The 23,487-nt window shown below is 41.1% G+C and overlaps 1 protein-coding gene across 2 annotated transcripts in view; it reads right to left on the bottom strand.

Moving 5' to 3' along the window:
* khdrbs3 (KH domain containing, RNA binding, signal transduction associated 3) overlaps nucleotides 1–23,487 on the bottom strand; it is a 116,416-nt gene that overhangs the window by 32,148 nt on the left and 60,781 nt on the right. For both annotated transcript variants that reach the window (XR_004615440.1, XM_034600413.1), the window contains exons 3-6: nucleotides 19,542–19,658; nucleotides 12,486–12,632; nucleotides 11,391–11,530; nucleotides 4,881–5,061 (exon numbers count right to left, since the gene is read on the bottom strand). Coding sequence is in view for 1 of the 2 variants with exons in the window: in XM_034600413.1 (XP_034456304.1) it covers nucleotides 4,881–5,061; nucleotides 11,391–11,530; nucleotides 12,486–12,632; nucleotides 19,542–19,658 (585 nt within the window). In the remaining variant the exon portion in view is untranslated. The remainder of the gene's footprint in view (nucleotides 1–4,880; nucleotides 5,062–11,390; nucleotides 11,531–12,485; nucleotides 12,633–19,541; nucleotides 19,659–23,487) is intronic.

Below are 23,487 nucleotides of genomic sequence, written 5' to 3'. Positions count from 1 at the left end.
TTTTTCTTTTTTTTTTTTATTGCAGCAACAGTCAGCAAGGAGCCACTACGCTCAGAATGGATTATTGTATCTGGAGGATTTAACATAAATAATGCCGCCCCATGTGCATTGTACATGTCTTGGTCCTCACACCCAAAGGAATTAAGCTGCCGTGTAAACAGAAACAAACAGAGTTACACAAGCATAAAGTTTTGGATTTAGCATGAAAATGAAGTTCTGCTACTTTGCTTCGCCTCGTGTCTCCACATTGGCAACACTCAAACTGCTCTGAAAGATGATGCGTTACCTCATTTATGACTTGAGAATTACATCATGTTTAATTCTTCTCCAATGGGATTAGCAGCAGGTACGACACAGACCTCAATGCACCTAATGAGTTATGCGAAATAAGATTTGGCTGCGATCATAGTCACCACCAAGACGGATGGGGCTGCCAAGAAAGGATCATGGGGTAATAACATTTCTGTGATTTTGTTTGGTAACAATTAGACCCAGAGTAATTTGATAGTGATGCGTCTAGTACAAACAAAGGCTTTAAAAGAGGTGGATTATGGAAGACAAAGAAACTGTACACCCTTGCTTTACGATGACAAAAACCATCAAGAGGTAACCCACGGCGGGTCTCTTTTGTCTGAACAAGAGAGAAGAGACTGCCTCCAGCTGAACACGTGTTTTGGCCCGTGGCGATGCTGCGCAGCGGAAACAGAGCGCGAGTGAGCTCTAAGCAGCGATAAATGAAGGCGACAAATGTGAGCAAGAAACATCTCTTTGTCATTTCATTGATGAATACCAGAGCCTATTTGTTAGCACCCGATGGAGAACACTTGTCCTGGGATGGCTATGTATTCACATAATACAGAGCAACTCATTCAGCCTCTAATTTGCAGCGATGTGGTTAGATTTATCATCTGGCAGATGCTGGGGGTCTTTTTTTTTTTTTTTCTTCCCACCACTCAGATACACAGGTGCAGGTGTTGGGGGATGCAGTTTACAACTGTGACAATGATGGGAAACAGCTGGTCCAGGAGTCATTCTCCACGACCTCCGCGCATTTGAATTGCAACCTCTGAATAAACCTGTCAGATGTGGTTAGGTATGGGCTGCCGGGGCAATTTTCCAACATGGGCCATCTCCCCTCTGCTTCTATCTGCTAAATATGCGATGTTGATGCTGGCGTCCCGGGGGGAACTTGCCTTGACAGTGCTGCAGGAGACTCTCTTGGCGGATGCACAAAGGCTCTGACGCTAAGCCTAATATATTCGTCTCTGGCAGCTGTTGATATTAGAGCCAGGTTTCCCACAAGGCTGTGCAGGTGAGCCACAAAACTAATGACTACAATAACAAAATCACACTTTATGCTAACACTCGATGTGTCCAGACACACACCTCAATACGACTGGCTGTGCAGTGTTCCATGGTTGAATTCAGGCTCGTATCTTACTACTGATGCATATATTTTGCTGAAATGTGCATTTAAAAGGCCAGTTCACTCAAATGACAGGATCCATCATATTTTCTCATATATAGACATATGTAGTGATGTAGATCAGTGGTTTACAAACTGTATCTACCCAAGGCACACCTGTATTCCTATTCATAACCCTTGATATCATCCATTCTTACCCACGTTACTCTCTTTTTTTAAGTGCTCTCCTTCACACTGGCTGTCAATCAAGGTCTTTGATTTGTCACACACTAATAATTCCAGCCATCTGACAACTGTGCCAATGGCCCAAAAATATTTTCTTTAGGTTAAAGAATTTTACCTGCATAAAAATATAATAAATTAATAAGTAATTCATCACTTTTTGTATCAGGGCTCCAGACTAACTTTTAACATTGGTTGCACTGTTGCGCCTAACATCTTCATATACGTAAGTGCACCAGCACAGAATTTAGGTGCACTACCCAATTTTTCACTGCGCCTTTTGACACCGCAGTAATTCAACTATTATACTTTTTCTCGACCACTCCCAGAGGCATTGGTAATTTATTTACTAGGGCTCGATTCGATTCCATTTGATTTGTTCAAATTGATTTAGTTAAACCTCTCGCTTTGTGCAATATTGAAAATATTAAGGTAGGCCCTTCACAATAATCAATGTTGGTTGTGTGTATGTGTGTGTGTGCGTGCTCGTCATATTTTCAATGTGTAAATACATGTCTCCTAAACTCTTGAGTTTACTGTGATGCCGAGATGATTTTCAAATAATTAGATAATTTCACATCATTGTGACAAGTATGAGCTTGTCATGTTATACAAATAGACCTTTCTCGTTATTGCAATATACTCTTCATCATGTCATAACATAAAATGTTTAGTGTCATAACAAGATAACTCCTTCCAACACAAACCTTCTTAAGGTTCAATTGAAGAATATTGCAAATTTTTTTGATTTCAATAAAAAACACAATATGTAATTTTCCTTGGTGCAGTGGCAGCAGGAGAGCTGCTAGTGCTCTGGCTATAGCTTTCATCTGCTAACATCACTGTCGCCAAATTGCATGTGTCTAACAAACGCGGACATTTTGTTCCAACTCTCAGACATTTGGGGTCGATGTCTGCGTTTAACTGAAAGAGTTGTTGACCTTCTCTCCTCCGACTCCAGTCCCTGTTTGCATTTTACCACGATAAAACTGCCCGGGCTGCCGATAACATTTGCTCTGGTAAATATTCGACAAGAAATTATCAAGATCTAAAGTTTATTGTAAAAACATGGCTTAATTTAAAATTCACCTCTGGCAGACAACCACAACACTGACGCAATCACAAAGAGGATATGATGTCATTGACGCGTGACGTAATGAAATGGATCATTATCTTGACTAAGATTAGGATTTGAAAAGTGCTGGGAAGATTTGGGATAATATAACTAGACATCTGTAATATAGGTGTAGTGATTGTACAACATTTGAATGTAGAAAAGTTACATATCTTAAGTTCTACTTAATGTGTGGGTTGACAGTGAAGGATATTGTGCCACTCCACTAAGAGCATTATCAAATGCATGGGGCTGTAGTGAAGAATGAGTGTGTCACTCTGGAGGTAGCATCGTTTGTTATGGATCAGCTGAAGCAGCATGGACGGCTCCATGGATACAAGTGACACCAGCTGCATCCATGCTTGTACGTTGTGAGGCATTTGTTAAAGTGTCGATGCCCTCCCGGTGTGGAGGAAAGACAAATTACAATACCCCCAGTTTATCAGTGAGAAATGACGCTTCCTTCAGGGTCTGACTCATTCTTCACAATATCATCAAACTCACAATGTCTCAACCTGCATGAAGTAAAACTTAAATTGTGTAAATTTGGATACTTTCATTTCTGATTGTTACCTTTATCTTGAGAACTGGCTCTCGTATACAAGCGTAACCTGATTACAGTAAAACAATACAACCACGTGAAAGTTACCGTGTACATAAATTACACAACAAATAGGTCAAGGACATGAACAAAAGGAATCAATTCAAAGAAAACATATTCACTGTTCTATGTCAGTCAGAAGGGATTTAAATTAATTAAAAGGGATTAGCTTTATGGATTTAGGGATTAGCTAAATGAGCCATATCCTGAATTTATCCGCACACATTTATTCATTCAGTCAACTTTTACATCATGACAATATAGGCTAAGTTATCACGTAAAACGTTTCACGTTACAACTAGATGAATAGTGTATTGTTAGGTCTGCTCAGGAGGTAATGTTTCCACCTCTGTCCGTTCAATGGTTGGTTTGCATTTTTTGTTTGTTTATGAACAAAATTGCACAAAAACAACTGAGCACATTTGTATGGAACTTGGTGGAAGAACGTGATATGGTCCACACCATTAAATCTTGGTGTGGATCTGGATAAAGTGGAAGTTTTCATTGATTTCTTGGAAAATAATTCATGGATTATGATGAATAAAATCAGGCAGCTATGCACTATATTGAGCCATTGTAGCTATAACAGGTTAGGTTTCTAGTTAGATACGCCTTACATTATAATATAAACGTCATATTAACAATAACATGAACCCTTCTTGTTATAATGTGAAAAGCATCGCATTATTACACTGAACTTTCTCGTTACAGCGCTAATCTGTTTTGATTAATCTTTTACTGTTGATCATGTATTTTAGTTTTGTGTAAAATGAAAGGTGCACTCCACACATTTAACACATGTCGATCAGTTCAGAATAACAAGGATTGCAGTGCACAACTATGTTTGCAGTGTTTTTCAGCGTCTAAACCAAATGAATGGGACAATCTATGTTTAGAGCTCTCTTCTCTACTGCTCAGGACAGGGGTGGGGGGGGCGGGGGGGGGTTGTGTTGGCCTGAATATAAGACAACAGACATATAAGACTTTTTTTTCTGAGTGGAAGTTTAAAAAGTTGGGCATGTCTTATATTTTAGACGACACAAGTGTGTCCATTCATTACACCGCGCATTATTTTTGAATGGAGAGCATATGAGTGTAACTACTGTCATTTACAGTGTTGCATTATGGGTTATTTGAAGTCTAGTTATGTGGCTAGACGAGTGAGCTTCTTCGAGTCTGTCTCTACTGTGTTTCTACCAAATATATAAACGTTGAATGTGTTTGGTTAGGGATGTTTGACCTGCAGGAGTCTATGAAGGCTGCTGTAACACATTCTGTTGAAATATATTCATGACCAGTGAAAACAAGTTCTCAGTGTCATCCCAGGTCTTGTCTTCAGTCAAACAGCCAAGAATTAGGTTCAAAAAGACTGAAAAGCTGTCAGACAGAATGATAATGTGAAAGTAAATAATGTTCTGGACATCTCATCCAGAAACTTACGGTAAACCTGGTTTTGTTTACATATCTCAACGGTGAATTGCACTTGACCCCATTTACATACAGAAGTTCATACTCACATATTCTCCATATGTGTCCTGGACTATGGGAGGAGCTGGTCGGTATCCAGCAGCTGGTGGTGCACCTCTGGCTCTCTGCACCCCCCTCCCTCTGGAGGATGGGGCGCGGCTGAGCGGGGCTCCTCTGGGTGCTGCTCCTCTGGGCACAGCAGCATGCAGGGAGGGAACTCCTCCTCGACTCCTGACACAAGACACAAACATCAGGTTTAGATGAAAGGGCAGAAATGCATTTTTATAAATATATGTTTTTGGAGCGAGATAGTCATGTATTCACAGACTGGATGTATTCGATAACCTCTAAAAACTCTCTTCCTACAAAACATGTTGAAACAATGACATTAAAAGGATACTATTACAGAGATACTATAATATATCATCAATGCGTGATGTCCACCGCACTCCACGTCTTTATGATGAGCTGCAGTAACTCATATTTGTAGTCGAGCTGTCCTCGCTGCCTCCACTCCAGCAAATTATTTCCTACATTGGCCAGACCGACTTGATGAATTTGATACATTCAGCGTCGGGTTAGATGTGTAGGTGGAGAGAGAGGAACAGCGAGGGTGGAGGGCAAGTTTCTCCAGTCGAGAAAAAAGTGAGTCACATCCATTTCTCAAACACATTTCTTGTGTCTGAATTGCTTTCCTGTCTATTAAAGAAAATGCACATGAAAAAACGTGTGTTTCTATCAGTTCAGTGAAGGATGTGTCGTGCAGTGTGTTACTGAACGTTTATACCTTCCGTCTTGAAGTAAACCAAAAACCCCACAAAACGGAAATTCTTTACATCATTTTAATGTAAAACCGGCTTTAGATATCGAAGGGCAAATTTCTGGGTCTTACCTTTAACACTGAGTTAAACAAGTATGTCTCTGCAGAGAAACAGCCACAGTGAGATATTGATCTCTACGGTCATCTAGATGAATTAACACAGAACCCATGAGTCGATCCTGCTCTGTAATCAAAATGGAAGCAGAGTCAAGCTCCTCTGTTGGAAATGAAAGGCAGTCTGACCTTGTGGTTTGGTGAAACCTTGTTTGGGATTTTACCGCCGACTGAGCTTTCCTTTAAAAGCGGTTAACTGATCTGAAACAGAAGCAGAAAACCACCAAGGTTGCTCTCCAGGTCATTTTCACATTCTGTGCTCTCGTTTCAGCGGTGATGCACACTGCAGTGGTGGATCATCACAGATTTGGGGCAGAAGGACAAAAAAAAAAACACTAACTTGATATCTCTAATTTTCTGACTAACGAGGACAGCGATAGATGTTTACTTGATAGAAATTGGGCCGCCCTCAAGCGCAGAATAAAAAAAAAACTTGAGTACTGAGAGTTTATTTTCCTTTAAGAGCGTCTCATCCAGCAGCAGTTCAAGTCAAAGGCAAAAGCAGAGAGGAATATGTGACGGCGACAAAGTCGAGCAGTTGGCGCTGATCAAAATCAAGCACATGTGAGCGCGACTATGTATAAAACTGCTTGCTACTTCCTGTGCAGGAGCCTGTGGGACTTTTGTCTTATCACACTCAAATTAGGCATGGTTAATGCTAATTACAGTGTAATTTAAAGCACGGCCAATTATATTCTGACTCAGAGCAATACAAACACCACATCTCGGTGACCTTGTTTATCTCGAAATCTGATGAAAGAAGTGTGTTTTCTTTTATAAACACAGAATAAACAAGCACTTTTTTTTACAGCGCAGCGTTGATGCGTTGAGTGTTCAAGTCTTTTAACGGCCATGAGTATCTTTATTTGTAGTCCTGTGAGGTCTCAGAGGAGCTGAAATTAGCAGGGATTCACAGGGATAGAAGCATCTACTGGATATCATTTGCATATAAAGGCTTTTATGCAAAACTGGCCCAGCTCGGCTAATGTTTATGGACACCAGTCAGTGCACTACAAGACAGTATTTACTATTGGTGCTGTTTTCCTATGAAGGATTCCTGCTCCCTTAATGACCAGACTAACCTAATTCAGCAAACGTAAACTCCGTCGCAGCTTAACTACGGCATCACAACACAGCACACACGTAGTTAATATTTCCTCTAAGCAGCTCGAGCAGAGAATCATCAAGTTTGCATGGATTATTATGTTTTCCAGTAAGTCAATTATGGCTTCTTATAGTGGTTTTCTGTGTCAGTCGGCTGGATACAAAGGATTCACAGTAAACTATGCAGCATTTAATCCAGTATTACGGCTCTTTTTGTCACGTTAATAACAGCCTTGCTGTTAACTGTTCACTTTCATGCAGCCATCGCAGACCTCTGTTAAGTTACTGAGCTACATTCAGATATTCCTACTGCTGCTGCTTCATATGCATCCGACTGGGGGAAAAAAACAGACAGACTTTCATCGTGAGGCAGTCACAGGTTAGTGCTGACAGCAAAATCTGAACACTAATTTTAGAATTTGTTGACAGTTGATCTCTTTTAAATATTCCTTGGAGCAGTGGAGAGCAGAGTGGTTAGCACTGTTCCTGGTTCGAATTCCCTTCAGCTGGTTATCTCTTCAGCTGGTTATGGAGACACTAAATTGATAATTGGTGTGAAAGTGAGTGTGTTGTGTTTGTATGTTGGCCCTGTGATATGCTGGCAACCTAGGTGTCATCTGCCTTCCACCCAATTTGGATGGATGGGACCAATGGATCAGGATGTAGCACCTGAAGTCAGCTGTGAGATGAGTTTCAGGCAAAAACAACATTTCAGACTCTAAGACTACCAGCTGTGTGACTGGGCCCTGCTGGGCACTTGTGTAAAGCATGAAATCTGTCGCCAAATCACCCAGGATTGAATTTACAAGTTTCACAATTTGATTTTTCTTTACGATTTAATTTTGTATAAAGGATTGAATTTTATAACAAGCATAAATTGTCTTAGGCTGTCACATTTAACATTAGTACGGGTGTCTAACCGTGCAACTTGTCAACACAACGACCAACAGCACTTTTACTGCAGCACATCTGACACCAGGTTGCCTGTGTCTGACTCTAAAGACAGCCTGACCAAGAGGATAAATTGTTTCAACAGCAGAGGACAGTTGATTACTCTGTAGTTTTGAATTAATGCTGCAAGGAGAGTTTTATGCCTTTTCAGGCACACTACCATTAACAACATGTCTAATCATGCAGAGGATGCATGATGACGGGGACAATAAACAGAAGGGAAAGACGAGTTGCTCGGCTTTACAGTGTTTACACTTCGACCTTACTGCTGAATGAAATAGCTTTATTTTATTTTCTCACCCAGTGTTCAAGCTGCACCCCTAGGGGACAACCCCCTGCAGTGGCCAGGTCATTTGACATCTCTATCCTGGTTTGTGTACAGGTAAGTTAACTTCTTAACAAACCACGGCAAATACCCAACACCGTAAGCATAATGCATAATCAGTGTAGGGATCAGCTCAGGTTTGCAACTGAGCACTCGCATGTACAGGCGACTTTCCTGCTTGGGACACACACCACAGCTAGTTTTTCTTGCTAATGTGCCATGCTAGCTGCCCATGCAATGCTAAAAGGACACACACAGGAAATAAACTCCACAATGAAATGAACAAACCAGATATGTAACCTTTACGAACAGTTTTTACATCTATATGAACATGCAGAATCTGTAGGCTACGAAAACTGGGCTGGAAGACTTCTGATTTCAGTTCCTAGTTTAACCAATCCCGTTTGAGCAGGCTGCAGGTACAGTCCGCGGGAGAGTAAAAGAGACCAAAATTCATTGGCTATTGGCTTTTTTAATTATTTACAATCCAATGCAGGTAGCTGTTAAGAGAGATAAGCCAAAATACCGTCCAGCCCATAACACCTAGTGTAGTGCTGTTGTGTTTTATGTGGAGAAACATTTGACTTGTGATGACAGAAACTAGTCGGACTGTAAACAGTGTACAGCGAACGGAAGAAGGCCGTGATATTTGCTTTTTACACCGGAAGAAGTAAAATGTTGGCCTTTGCCCCCCCCCGGAGGCTAATTTGTTTACAGACAATAGCCGATTGGCTCCGACAATGCTGCCTCTGTGACTTTTAAAGTGACCGGCAGCATGTGTATTTGCAACAATGTGCCTGGATGGGCTTTGCTGCCACTTGAAAAGTTTAGCTTTAACTTCTGCTGCTTGCCGTGCCAGTAAAGCAAAGCAACAAACTCATAGTCCATTATTGTATTATACAGGATGATAGGGAAGGAGTGAAATAACTAAACGGAAAGGAGCCAATGGGTGTGACAGTGATCGTTGAAAGAAAACAGAAGATTTAATGTGTTTCTTAATTGAGCTTTCATTTGTGACTGCTCAGTCCAGGGAAAACTGGACTCACTGGCATTAGATTTATAACCTGTCACGTTGCCGTCACTTTGGTGCACAGGAAAAATGCCAGTATGTTCATTAACTAACAGCCATTTGCAAAGTCGTACAGAGCAACTTTAAAGAGATAGCTGCGACACGCTTTGGTTTGTAGTTTCATGCCAATCATCAGTATTTTCTCCTCCTCTTTGTAATTCCTGCTGAGGTCTGTACACAGTCAGTATAGTTAGGGATATCAGGGCTCATTTCCCTGCCTTCAGAGGAAGCTGTTTTTGCTGCCATTCATTCCTGGAGAATATGAGAAACAACGTCTACAGAGAGGGAGCGATAACACATCGCATTAAACAGGAAGTCTTTGTCTGGTCTCTTTGAGGTTTTATTTGTCCTGTATCAGTTTGTGCTGGTACATTGTGATATACTGTGCTCGCTGTCAGTCAATCAACACCAACAAGTCTTCGGGTGTCGTGTGTCTGTGCCTCCAGAAATGGCTCATTTCACTCTTGCAAAAACAGTTTCTCACCAGATGGGTATCACAGTGGCTTCACCATTGTTCTAATTTTAAGGGCCATAGATGTAAAGTAATCCCAGCATCAATATATGCAATGTATCAGTAAACAAATAAGATATACCTTTAACTAAATCTGATTCTTAATATTTGTTTGTGTTGTTTTTGTCTTAATTTTTTGTTTTTCGCTTTGCAATTTAAAGAGCGGACTAACCAATCACATGACATATGTGCATCCTGTCATCATTATCTTGGGTTGCGTCCACCGATACTTGGTTTTGAAATGGTTTGTGGACTGGTTTGTAGACTGGTGTTGTATCTGATGGTGACATGTTGTCGATTCGGTGGCTAATATCTCTTAGAAAATGAATGAACCAGTTAGTTTTCGTTAATTCCGATATCATTATGTCATCACTACCAGATTCAGACACAGTACTTGACACTAATTCAAATGTGCGAAATGAACATTGTCGTCGTTAAATGCAAGCGATCCTGCGATACTTATTTTTCTTCTTCAATTCTTCAATCGTGTCTCAACTTCCTGTGACTGGTCCAAAAGTCTGAACTGTCCCAAAAAGTGTTTTCAGACTGTAAATGAACTGAGTCAGTATTTATTTGATCTAAATTGAGACCGCCTCTTTTAGTCAGACAAAATTTTGATCCATTTGGTCCGTGGTTTGGTCCTAGAAACCTTTCACCCTTAATATTTTGGTTCAGATTAAAGAACCAAGAGAGTCTGAAGGTCTAGACCAAAAAAGGTAGATGTGAATGTGCCCAATGACTGTTATGAAATCCTACAGGATGCATCACTGCTGCTCTGTATTATGAGATTTTTGTTCATGTAATGCATTTGTTCAACTCAGTACTGTAATGATACACCTTCTGTTTCTCCACCTGCTGCACACTCAGGGCTGGGGCTTCGACCAAGCCTTCACCATTTATTTGCACCTAATTTCATCTCTTTATTTAATTACTAACAAAGTCATAGAGATTGTCATTTTATAATTTTGTAAGGATTATATTCTTTTTTTTTTGCCTTTGGAGTTTAACTAAGTAAATGTTGTGGAATCAAGATCATAGGGTTATCTTTTTTATTTTTTCTAAACCTGGCAAACCCGCAGGTATCGCATTCCACAGTCTGACCTGCGCCTCTGAGCTGCGTTCACTTGCAGCCGGCTCCTGCAGTGCCGTCCCAGGACCAGCACAGGAGCTGACTGCGTAATGAGCTGCTGCCTTCGTAAATCAGGAGCCAACACATTACAACCGCTGCCAACATTTGCGCTGACACATTTAGTAAATCGGGCCCAAATTGTTTAGTCATTTGAACAAAAAACCAGACTCGTACGCATACAGAGAGAGAAAAAAATTGGAAGGTCTCTATCAGGAAATAAAGCCTAAAAAACATAGTAAACTTTAATGTGACAAGAGTGTGTTTTATTATAAAAAACAGCACAAGGGAGAAGAATTTATCACTCGTATTATTGTAGCAGACACAGGCACTCGTAAATGTGCTCTAACTCTAAATGACACCATTAACTCTGGAATTGCAACAGGACACCGTACACATCCATTTACGGAGCAAAAAAACACTGCCTTCCCTGTAGCTGCCTTACTGTAAATAATACCTGGTCCCCAGCTGAACCAAAGTGTGTGCCTAACACATGCATATACATTCACACACAAACACACACACATGGACGCAGATTACCTGGGAGGCCCCGGAACAGGTGTCCCTCTTCCGCGGACGGCTGACTTGCCCCTCACCGATGGCACCTTGGCATCCTCCGAGCCACCATTCAGGTACGTGAGCTCCTGCAGCTGGGCCTGTCTGATCTCATCGTTGTAATCCTGCACACAGAGAGGCAACATGTTCACACACACACACACACACTAACGCACGGGCAGCAGTTACTCCATATTAAATTACGTACTTTATCTCCAAGGCTACAGCCCCAGGAGTATCTAATTAATGTACTTTACAGTACTGCCGTGACCGCTGTTCCTGAGGCAGCTAAACATTTCAGATCTCCCGCTGATAAATGTCCGGGATCCGATTTGCCTTTATCTTCTCACACAGTTGTTTCCCCCCCCCCACCAAATTTCAAAACATAGATAATTAACATGGAAATAGGTCTTTCATCTTAAAACGATTGATACGATTGTCATCTGTCATGTGTCTATTGATAAATATGTTTTACGGCAACGGTGAGAAGAGGTAACATGGAGTGGGGGGGTCGTTGGGGGATAGATAATTAATGATGAGATGTAAGTCGTCATAGCTCTGAGCGTTGGAGAGATCATCCATAATGAATGGAGGAAGAGTAAATAAGCTCCATGCTGCCTGCCGCTGCCAGCCAGGGTTTGGCCGATACAGGACACAATCCCCTCCTGTGCTCTTTTTATTTCGTCTTATATCCACGGTTTTAACCATAATCACGCACGCACGCACACACACACACACACACTCAGATACACACATACAGATACACACACACACACACACACTCAGATACACACTCCGACACAGCCCTGACAGAATTCCAGTGCAAGTTACAGACAGAGAGTGAGTAAAAGAGCAGGTTGTCTCTGCTGTTTCTCTCTGGATTCACTGTGAACAGGCTGAGAATGAGTTGGCCTGGGCCAAAGAGCAGCAGCAAAGCAAAGAGGTTCAGGAGGAGGAGGAAAAAGGACAACCTAAGGAAAATGTGTGTGTGTGTGTGTGTGTGTGTGTGTGTGTGAGTGTGTGAGTGTGTGTGTGTGTGTGTGTGAGAGAGAGCGTGCGTGGAGAGACAAGGGAACGCACTGGTATGAGAAACTTCTTGATCTCCTCCAGAGCGTGACCCATCCTGGCGTAGGCCTCAGCTGGCGGGGCGAACACCTCGATGAGAACGTGCAGGTCTTCATTCAGGTGGTGATATTTGGCCTCGCCGCTCTGCCGTAGCTCCTCTTCCTGATGGAATTAGAAAAGCAAAAAAGTTACACTGTCAGCTGTCAGAGTCCATGATATTTATCTTTTTTACTTTATTTCATGCAAAGGATTTACTGCAGAAGGTTTATCCTTAATGGTAACATAATGAGGTTTGATGCTTCTGTGCTACAAAAAGACAAACTGAAAATGTTTGTGTGGGTTGTCGTAAACTTGTTTTCCTGCGCACAGGAAATCCCGGCAATCCTTTCAGCTGCAGGTGTCAAATGTAACCGATTGCCTCTGTCCTCACACAGCTGCCTGTCTTCATAACAAATGTACAGATGAACAACGTGCTCTCGTGCACTTCATCATAATATCTGCTCTCTTTGTTGCACTGTTTCTCATATTTATAATGCAGCAACTCTGGAAAGACAAGATTATATTTTATGTCATGGGATATTTGCATGTTTTGAAACTAGCATTGGTTTCGTTATTTTTTATAGTTTTATTAAGTTTATATTTTATTTCACTCCGTACACAGTGTTTGTCAAAGAAGGTATTGGAGTGTAAAGAAGATTAGAAAAGGGAAGACATTTGCTGCGTGCCACCTATATTTTTGCCTAGTAGCTGCTAAGGTTAACTTTATTATTGAGATCTTCACATGCCAATCAACCGGTATTGGGGCCTTTCTAGGCAAATATTATTGGATCAGTTTCAGCCAAAATAGAGCGTTTCATATTTATTTAGCAATGTTCAGCTAGTTTTTAGGGATGTTCACCATCTTTAGTGGGTTAGTGTGCAAACATTAGCACACTTGCATTGTAGCTATAAGGAATAGGAATCCCCTCGGCTCTTGTCAGGAAACAAATAATTGAACACATTGAGATTTTGAGTGTAATTCATTGTGAGGAGAACAAGAGTGTCTTTACTAAATTTCATGACAATACATTTAATCGTATTCAATATATTTAAAATATCACAAAAGTCCGCCGCATGACAAATTGAATGTCAGGACTTCATCAAAATTATGATGATTCATAATTTGAGGGTCATCAATATTTCCTCTAATAGTTACTGAGAAACTCATACCAGTGAGGGGGACTAACCGAACCCAGCAACCCTGCAGTTATGATGCTAACAATTTTAGTTTACTGTTTCACTTTTGTTCTGTATGTTAAAAGTATCATAAAAAAAAACTGCTACAGCAAGACAACAATCAGCTGGTTGGGTCAGACATGTCATCAAATCCAACAACATGGAGCCAACAGTAACTCAATTAATCATTTAACATATTTTCTGGAGCAGCGTTGCAACACCAATTCAATAACCTGTTACCATGACAGAAAGCATCAACCTAAGGACATTCACGGATTTTAGCTTTTAAGGGACCGCTGTGTTGGGTTCAGCTGCATCATGTGGCAGAAGTTGTATAAAATATACACTACTTATAATTATTGATGTGTATAGTCACCTGACACTAAGAACAGTTGCACATCTGTATCTGTAACTTCTAATATCTACCCTAACAGCAGGTCCTCTTCCATGGAGTCCACCATGTTGCACCACCATGTTTCTCGTGGTCCATAGAGGACAAAGCGATCAGTGGATCAAGAGAGGGCCTTTCATGTTACATTACACTCTCTGGCTCCGCCACACACTTGGAAAGGGAGGGGTGTTGAGTTGACTGCAATCTGCATCTACACCTCTAGATGTTACTTAGTCCTACACACTGGTCCTTTAAGCAGGTGCACGTGGACCTGAATGACTAAAAAGCATGAATTTGTTCCATTCAAACTGCTGAAAGTGGAGCAGATGTAACCTCTGCCTTCTGATGCACAGTTCATTTTGACAGAAACAGTAAAGTATACCATGTAAACAGTGAGGGGCCGATCAGGCCTGACAGAAGCAGGCCAGTATAATGATATTGATGGCAGGAAATAGGACAGAAAAAAACCCAAATGTCTCCCACCAAACTGCACAAAGGAAACAACAGGTTTAGCGCCCCAGTTTCTCCTTTTCCAAAAAAAAAAGAAGTCTTCTCCGGGGCCTTTCCAATGGCAGCAACTTCCTCTCCCCTCTCCCCCCTTCTCCCTCTCCAGCGCCATGCGACTCAGTGTCTCTGATGTCACCTAATTATAAATAACCTTCTTTTAAGAGTGCCTGTGGTATGTTAATGATATGTTAATTTCCCCCCATAAATCGGCGCTTTACGAGCAGAGGGCTCCTTTGCACGTAGCACCAGCACTGACGGTGAAGAGCAGCGAGGGTAAGTAGGGTGTTGGAAAGAGACGACATCGTGCAGATCTGTCTCTCTTCTTCCCTTTTATGTGTTCTTTAGTATATTTGCATGGAAAAATAGGAAAGGGAAAACAGTCATTATCTTGCCCTTTAACTCATCAGCTGAAAAAACATACAGCCGAGTCTATCGTTAGCATCTGTCATTTGTCAGGACTTTCCAAAGTACTGCTCCATCTACACGATCCATCTAACTTGTTTAGGTGTCAGTGTTATACGGAGTGGATATATCATTGATATGAAGACAATCTGTACGTGTGTCCACATCGTTCGCATGTGATATCAGGTATATATTAAAGATTGGGTATTAAAGCAGTTTTCTTACATGGCAGGCCCCTCGCCCAGCACCGATAAGAAGCATTCATCATCCAGCTCAGTGCTGTAGCAGCTAAGCAGCCCACAGCAGGAGATTACAGCTGTCTGTTTGTCATATCTATTGCCAGCATCTTCCTACGGTTTACATGTTTGTTTTCTCAGTAAATCTGCTTATAAAAAGCCGTTCACCCGGGAAACAAAGGCCACGGCGCTCTGGACGCAGGAGCTCCTGCAGACGGAGCTTATAGAGGTAACGGATGATGTCAGCTCTCAAAATATCCACATTCAAATTAAACATTTAAGGACAGACACTGGAAAATTTAGCTAATTTTCTATTATTCTGTCTGAATGACAGTGCTCCTCAGCTCTATCAGCCCTGTTCATCTACACTTCTGACGGTCAAAGTGGCTTCTAAATACAGAGACTAGATTTCCTCTTTAACAAGGTTATATGAATGTTCTTGTATCTGTCTTACAGCAGAATCCTCGTTTGTAACAAAAACAGAGTGTCTCCCCTGCACAGAGTTAAAGATTATTTGATCTATTTTACCTCCAGATCCCTGAGACCTACTGGCCAATCAGTGCTCTTAACTTCACACACAAAGATCCAACATTTTCAGTTGTTGTAACACTGTTTTATATTCTTACTATTGGATGAATTGCCATGAATGTTGGTAACATATTCACAGGTGGTGGGTTTTAATGATTTTGTTTATCCTAGTCATCAGGTCAAACTTATGATTTATCCAGAATTATGACCAAACAGAGTCCTGCTAAACTTGGATAGTGAGCATGGGGGGAAACAACATGGGGGAAACATTACACCTGCTACACTGCAGCATGCTAACATTGTCACAGTGAATATGTTGGACATGCTGAGCTCAGCATGTAGCTCAAAGCACCACTGTGCTCAGGTTCAGCCTCACAGAGCTGCTACCAGGGTCCACTCTCAGACTTAGGGACATGTTTTAATCCATTGTTCAGCGAGGCTGTGGCTGGTTACTCAGTTATGACATTCATTCCACATAAATCAAAAATGTTAAATGTATCACTTCCTGTGTGTCACATGATGTTTTTTTCCTGAGGACTATACAAGACTGCAAACAGAAAGTGATTAAATCAATATAGTGTATTGCACAAGAGTGTTAAATCCACAAGACCTTTGGGCAAGACAAGAAAAATAGGGGGGGGGGTTAGGTTAACCCTTCTCCCTCATAGTGGCTGAATTTGCAAACGTTAGAGGGACATAGCAAAAAATAAAGATCAACAAGTAGACAATGACAATATGAGAATGATAACGAAACATTAATGATAATATTTAGAGCCAAACCGATATATCGCATTGTCCAATAATATCGACCAATATGAGCCTTCCAAAGATGTATTAGTATCAGCATGTATGCTTGCAGATATGTGCCAACATTGAACTTTTATTACACAGTTGAAATGTGTTGTTTGCTAAAACACTGTTTGACCTTTATCTCCTGTAATTCATTTCCTTCATAATATGATTTGCAATTATCGCACCACCCACTATCAATGTATCTGTAAGGACCACACACAGTTTATTTTGATAGGAGGACAGTCCTGACACATGCAGTTCAGACCAGTCCTCACAGACGGTGAAGGTATGACTCCGCTCACCAAAAGTAACACAAAGAAAATGGGGTTGATTGTTTTGTCCATCAGGAAAATTAAAACGGAGAGTACAAGTCCCATGGAGCAAAATGGATGAGTTAATCAAGGCGCTAACGAGGAGGAGAGGGTGGGGGTGTGGAGCGCGGACTCCTTTACATCTTCCCGCTCTGACAGCAGCAGGACAACTGAGGTGCCATAACCGGGGGGGGGGGGGGGGGGGGGAGCTGACTCCGACAGCGCTGTGCCTTTCAACCTCTCTCCGCACCAACATTCTCGTCAAGATCCAGGTCACTGCAGCAGCAAATATTTGAGCAATTATCTCAGCTCTTTGTAGCGTCTCCACCAAACATAAGAGCTTATAAAAGGAAGGTACTGAACAGTTTCATCCTGCATCTGTTGTACTGAATGTTTTTGTCTATCCCAGGATAAAAACTGTACATTAGTCCTTTCCTGTCAGTCAGGTGCCCCCCCAGAAGCAAAGTACAGTACGTGTATCGTATCAATATAAGTAGGAACATGTTTAAGGCGACAGAGCCTCACTCTGAAAAATAACAGCTTTGTTGTTGACTTGAAAAAAGCCTTTGGGTAAAAGCTGACCTGTCTTTTTGCTCTGCAGGGGCCCGGCGGTCTGACCTACACCAGGAATTTTAAGTGCCGAACAGTACAATGACACATGCTGCGCAGCTGCAGACAGAAAGTCAGCAACCAGCGGAAGATAAAGCAGCAGATTTGTAGCGAGGGTGTGTCCCCCTCTCCTCCTTTACTAGAGGAAGCAGCTCTGCGCAGGGACGGCTGTCACTCATAAATCCCGCAGTGGGCTTGTGCAGACAGGTGAGGGCTGCCGAGGTCAGCACATCTCTATTCGGGTCTTTTATTTTTTTTTCCTCCAGGAGTCGACCATCAAAGAGTATTGATCACAGTAATCAAAAAGAATGTGCTGCGTGATGGAGAAAATCATCGCCACCAACAAATCACCTCCGACGAACAGAGAGAGGGAGATGAGCTAAGTGAAGTCGATTTATTCCCAGTTAGCCAGTCCACTGTGCAATCAAGTCCCTGTTAGAGCCTTTTATATCCTCTCTTTATGTGACAATATGATTATGGATGATGGAAGTCATTTAACTGGATTTCCATTAAACGCTTTTTCATTAAATCCATTCTTTCTTGGACCACAACTACAGTATCGTCTGCACAAATCACGAAGCCTGTTTCAGACTCCATATGAAAACAACACCTATTTTGTCTCATTTCAATTTGCAATTACTTGTACTTTTTTCAGTGTTTAATCAGGAAATTTAAATCTTTAGTCAGGCCTGACAAACTAAATGATCTCTTTTAATTGTTAATTACATAATTACATTCAAGCATTGCTTGATTATGGTTGGATTATGTTAATATACATAAATAATCTTAAATGAACTGAGGGAACATTTTGTGAATACATTTATTATTAATTTTATTATTAATGATTAATATTCATTATCTTCAATCTAATGGAGTAATTAAGGTGAAATAAGATACTAACCTAAAAACCCCATGGATAAATTTAGATCTTTTGAGTGGTTTTCTATCAGATTTGTTTTACAGTCCAGTCTTGTTCAGCTGATCTGACTCTGTTTTCTTTCCTTTGAGAGAGAGAGAGAGCGATGGAGAGCAGGCTCTGAAAGATGTCAGCCGTCTTTGGCAAACCTCACCATCGTTCACATTTACATAACCCTCTGAAATTTGTTTTTTAAGATGAGGCTGTTTTTCAAATCTCCAGTCCATGTGACCCGAGAGCTGTCAGTCAAATATAGTCCGAGTTACAGGAAGTGATCAGCTCCCATCTGATTTAATATGAGACAGACATATAAACACTGTGTTCTAGCTGTTTTTCTTTTCTTCCAGGCAGTGGTATAAAGTAGTAATATGTAATGTAATCGAAGCGAGTACTTTAGAACTCAATTAAAAGTTTAAAAGTATCTATTTAATTAACTCACTACATTTCAAACAAGCTGCAGTCGATCGTAAATTTCCCCTATTAGACCATTTCAGAAAATGTCGTTTAATTCAAACAGAGAGTTGGTGGGAAATATATCTCTGTAGTGTTGAAAACATGAAAACCAGTTAGTTGACTGAGATCAAATTAATCAGCAACACTTAATTTGGATTTAAGCCAAAATAGAGAAAAATCACCAGTTTCTGTTTCTAAAAGGTGAATATGTTCCTTGGTTTCTTAATTTTTTATGACATTTCAGTGAATTTTTTGCATATTGTTAGTCAGAGAAAAACAAGATAATTATCACATTGGCCTCTTGGGAGCCTTTACTATTTTAAACATTTTATCCACCCCAAAAAATTGTTTTAGATAATTGATTATGAAAATAGTCAAACACAGCCCTAATTCCAATCGTAAATATGACTCAACTTCATTAACAGTGAGACTCTTATCTTTTGTTAATTTAATCTGTCGCCTCTTAAAAATACAACTAATTTGGAACACTGAGGGAAACTGAAACAAGAGGACAGAGGAGTCCTGTGTCAATGCATTTGGTTTATTTTTCTACACTTCAAAGCCATGTCCAGTCCACCTTGACTTCAAACCATGTGAAAGACTTAGAGCAGCAGACCGAGATAAAATGATGTGGAGGTAAAAGAGTGGAAGGAGCGGGGCGAGCAGGATTAAAGCAGGAAATAAAAAAAAAAAAGGGGGCTGGAGTGTTACCTTCTCTTTGTCTCTCATGGATCCTTTTCCGAGAATTGACATCTTTGTGAGGGTGTCCTCCTGTAGCCTCTTTAACGAGTTCCCGCGTGGCCCGAGGAGTTTGCCGACGAAGTTAAACTGCAACAGAGAGCGAGAGCGCCGATCATTCAGGATGTGTGTGTTTTGAGATACAGAGCAAAGACATCTCTCATGTCAATCGCACACGAGTCAAACAGTGACTGAAGCTAATGAAAACGTATGAGCAGTTTTTCTGGCCCATGTTAAGACAGAATCAGTGTGAAAGCATTTCTGAGTATCGTTTATCACACGTTCACATGTGTCAGCTTTACATGGGTTAAAGTTAAATTCTGCTTGATTGACATTAAGTATGGAAACAATGAAGTCTTTAAAGATGAATTATGATTCCTTAATAGATTTGATAGCTGTATCACAATTAAAAGACCACATTCCCTATATTTCTCTATTAGTATTACATCAACCCTTTAATAAACTTTAGTGTCCTTAATGGATGCCTGATACCCAAGTTTATTACTTACACATCTTACTCACGTATTTATCATTCATATGATAAATCAAAATCAGCTTTATTGGCCATGTTTGCATACACATACAAGGAATTTGACTCAGTTTTTTCCATTGCTCTCAACGTAAAGAAATAGACAAATAAACAAAAGAAAAACAAGGACAACATAACAGAACACAGTTAAGCAAACATTTAACTACTATGTACAAGTATGAATATAAATATATATGCAAAAGTATGGATATATGAACATAAAACATTATGTAGTTTCCATGTTTCCTGTAAAGCAGGGGTCGGCAACCTTTTTGACAAGAAGTGCCAGTGTGGAATGTTCTTGTTAATTAGTGTGCCATATCAACATTATTTTTAACATTAAGTTTTATTATTGAACCACATTAATATTGTCAACAGACGTGTCATTTTTTCGGGGATATCTTTGCACGCGCAGTCCATTCCCTCGAGCAGCGACTGGAACTGTCGGTGCTTCAGTGAAGATCGCTTAACTATAAAGTTAATAATCTTTACCACTGTAGCCATTACCTCAAATTCAGATCTGACTTTGACATCTTTGCACAGAGGTTTTCTTGGTGTATTATGCAGTGGAGTTTCATGGTGGGGTGACCGACTTTTTCTTCTATTAATCCGACTGCTCCCCTCTGTCTCCCGACCATGGCGGGGGGCGCCATCTGTTGTTACTGCAAAAAATCAATGTCCCTGGCTATGTCCTCACCTTTTGTTGCGTCGGACATTGGCTTTAAACAGCAGAGCTCCTCTCTTACAGTCGAATCACAGTATTTTGCCATGACTGCCAAGCTTGGTAGTCGTTCACATCAACGCTCTCATCAAGTGCAATGCTAAATACCACGGCATCTTTTGTCCCAGCTGTTTGCTGCGCCCTGACATTTTCTACCATTTCTTCGATGCGTCGCTCAACACTTCAAGCTGATATGGGGATGTCTCTGATTCTTGATTTGATTGTCTTTTTGTTTGGTAGTCCTTCAAACAGAACCTCTGAGCTACAGAAGAAAGCCTCCTATATACATATTTCGCCATCAGTAAATGGCTTTCCATGTTTCACAATGCAGTGAGCAATGCGAAAGCTTGCTTCAGTCGCATGGTCTTTGGCAGTGGCAAAGACTTTGAGAGAGTTGGCTTGTTCCCATACCTGGACACTGCCCGTTTGATTGATTCTCCCTTGTCTGCCTGATCTTTGAAACTTCTTTCGTGCTTTGTCTCAAAGTGGCGCTTAACACTGGACGTTCGGCAAACAACATTTTCAAAACATAACGTGCACACAGCACGGTCCTTGTGAAAAACAAAGCCATAGTCTTCTGCCCATGAGGGCTGAAATGCCCGTGCCAATACATGCCGATGCCAATACACCTTGAACGGCTGCACTTCACAGAGATTCATGTGGGAAAATGCGAGCAGCGCCGGCTGGGAGGCTTCTTCTTCTTATTATTTAATGGCGATTGGCATCCATCCTATGGTGCATTACTGGCACCTAGTGGCTGGGAGGTATCAATCAAGCTAAATAATACAGGCTGTGTGACGGCAAAACCATTGAACATTTCTTTAATAGGTAATTGCCTAAGGTTGCTGACCCCTGCTGTGAAGGAAACAAATATACAACACATATTCTACCCTAAATACATACAAAGAATATGGCAGTTTTTGTTATAGCATATAGCAGTGCTGGGACTCTTACGCTTCACCAACAACCTCCACCAATCATAATATATGAAAATCTGGATGCTGGTCCTGAAGCTTAAACACTGAGACTTGATAAACTCACAGGGTTCGCCTGCTTTTTGGCAGCTGGAAACAAAGTAGAAATAAAGTGTAGTAGGAACCTGGATTTTGAAAAGAGGGTGGGACATGTCCTCTCCATCCCCAGCTGTCAAGTATGCCCTTGAAGAGCATAGAATAGAGAAGACTAGGGTCGATAAGGTAGATGTTTGTTCAAGATCCATATTTTGTGTCCACACTGTTATCCTGGGCAAAAAAGACTATACACCTTGTGAGCATGAGATACTCGACATATTTGGTACAGACCAGATGTTGATTTGTGAGAGCAAGTTATAATCTTCTGTGCAAAGTTGAATAAAAGTCATCTCTCAGGACTTTGGGGGTGCCATGGAAATCCATGTTATAAACACACAAATAATAAGAAGATGCATATCTTGGTAAGCTAAGGTAGTGCTATTGCACTTCCCACAATGCAACAGCTTGGATGTCCCATTGGTGGTTTGGTTTGGTAGAAATTCTCCTTGTGTAAAATTGGTACTGGTATAGCCCCAATGACATCAAACTAGAAGTTTAAAAAGTAAATGGATTACATTGGATCTTTCCAGTCTTATCGACCAAGTGCTTTACAGTACAAGTCATATTCACACACACACACATTCATACATTCATTACTGTTGGCACAGCTGTCAGAGGCAATTTGGGGTTCAGTATCTTGCCCAAAGACACTTCAGAATACAGACTGGAGGTGCCAGGAATCGAGCCATGAGTGTTCTGGTTAGCGGACGACCCTCTCTACCACTCCAACTTTAATCTACTAGAATCTAGAGAAGCCTCAAAGAGTCATACTGATCAGATTTAACGTCTCAGACTGTAATTACTTCTCAAATTAGGCAACATTACATAAAAAAAGTATAGCAACATCATTACATTATATTAAATGGGAAATTTCACCATAACCTGCAAAAATCATGTCTGTACTATTATTGTCCATAATTTTACTTTCTGGTTCCAGTTCCAAACATTACAAGCATTTTTTACAATATCCAAACATGCATATAGAATTTCAGTATGATCCCAATGTGTTCAAGCAAAGTTTGAACTCTGCCGCATCTGGCACGTTGTCGTCCATCACCGGCTCCCTGGCTATAGATTGCTTCGCAAGGTCACTGCTTTTTAGCCGTAAAAACCCAAATGTTATGCATGACTATGTCGAAGTATGTACTGAGCAGACACCTATCAAAGTCATACAGCCTTAACACGGGCGAAGCACAATTCCACCAGCAGCTGGAGGTGGTCGGAGAGACAAAAGGAGACCGATGCTTTTCTCCCCCTCCCCATGTTTCCCTTTAACAGTGAGTTATACAGCTGTCTCCCTCAACTATCTAGGTCATCAATTAGCTGGCAGGAGGTAAAAAACAGCCAGTTTTGTTCCACACCTCACACATACCTCTCCTGCCTTTTGTTGAGGGTTGATTCCTGGGTGAGGGATTTGAGAGGTGAGCTTTAGTGATTCGCTCTAATGCAGTAACTGACTGTTGGCTTTTCATCCCGGTCAGGCTGAACACCAGCAGCTCTCGGCTACTGTATGTTCCACAATGTTCCTCAAAGTCCTGTGACTGGATGTGAGCATGCAGGGCTGTGTTCAGCACTTGCCTCACAGTAAATACCATGCCC

The sequence above is a fragment of the Hippoglossus hippoglossus genome, chromosome 11 (assembly GCF_009819705.1).
Source record: "Hippoglossus hippoglossus isolate fHipHip1 chromosome 11, fHipHip1.pri, whole genome shotgun sequence".
NCBI lineage: Eukaryota > Metazoa > Chordata > Actinopteri > Pleuronectiformes > Pleuronectidae > Hippoglossus > Hippoglossus hippoglossus.
Note: the sequence above shows the minus strand (reverse complement) of the source record. Positions and strands in the feature narration are given on the sequence as shown.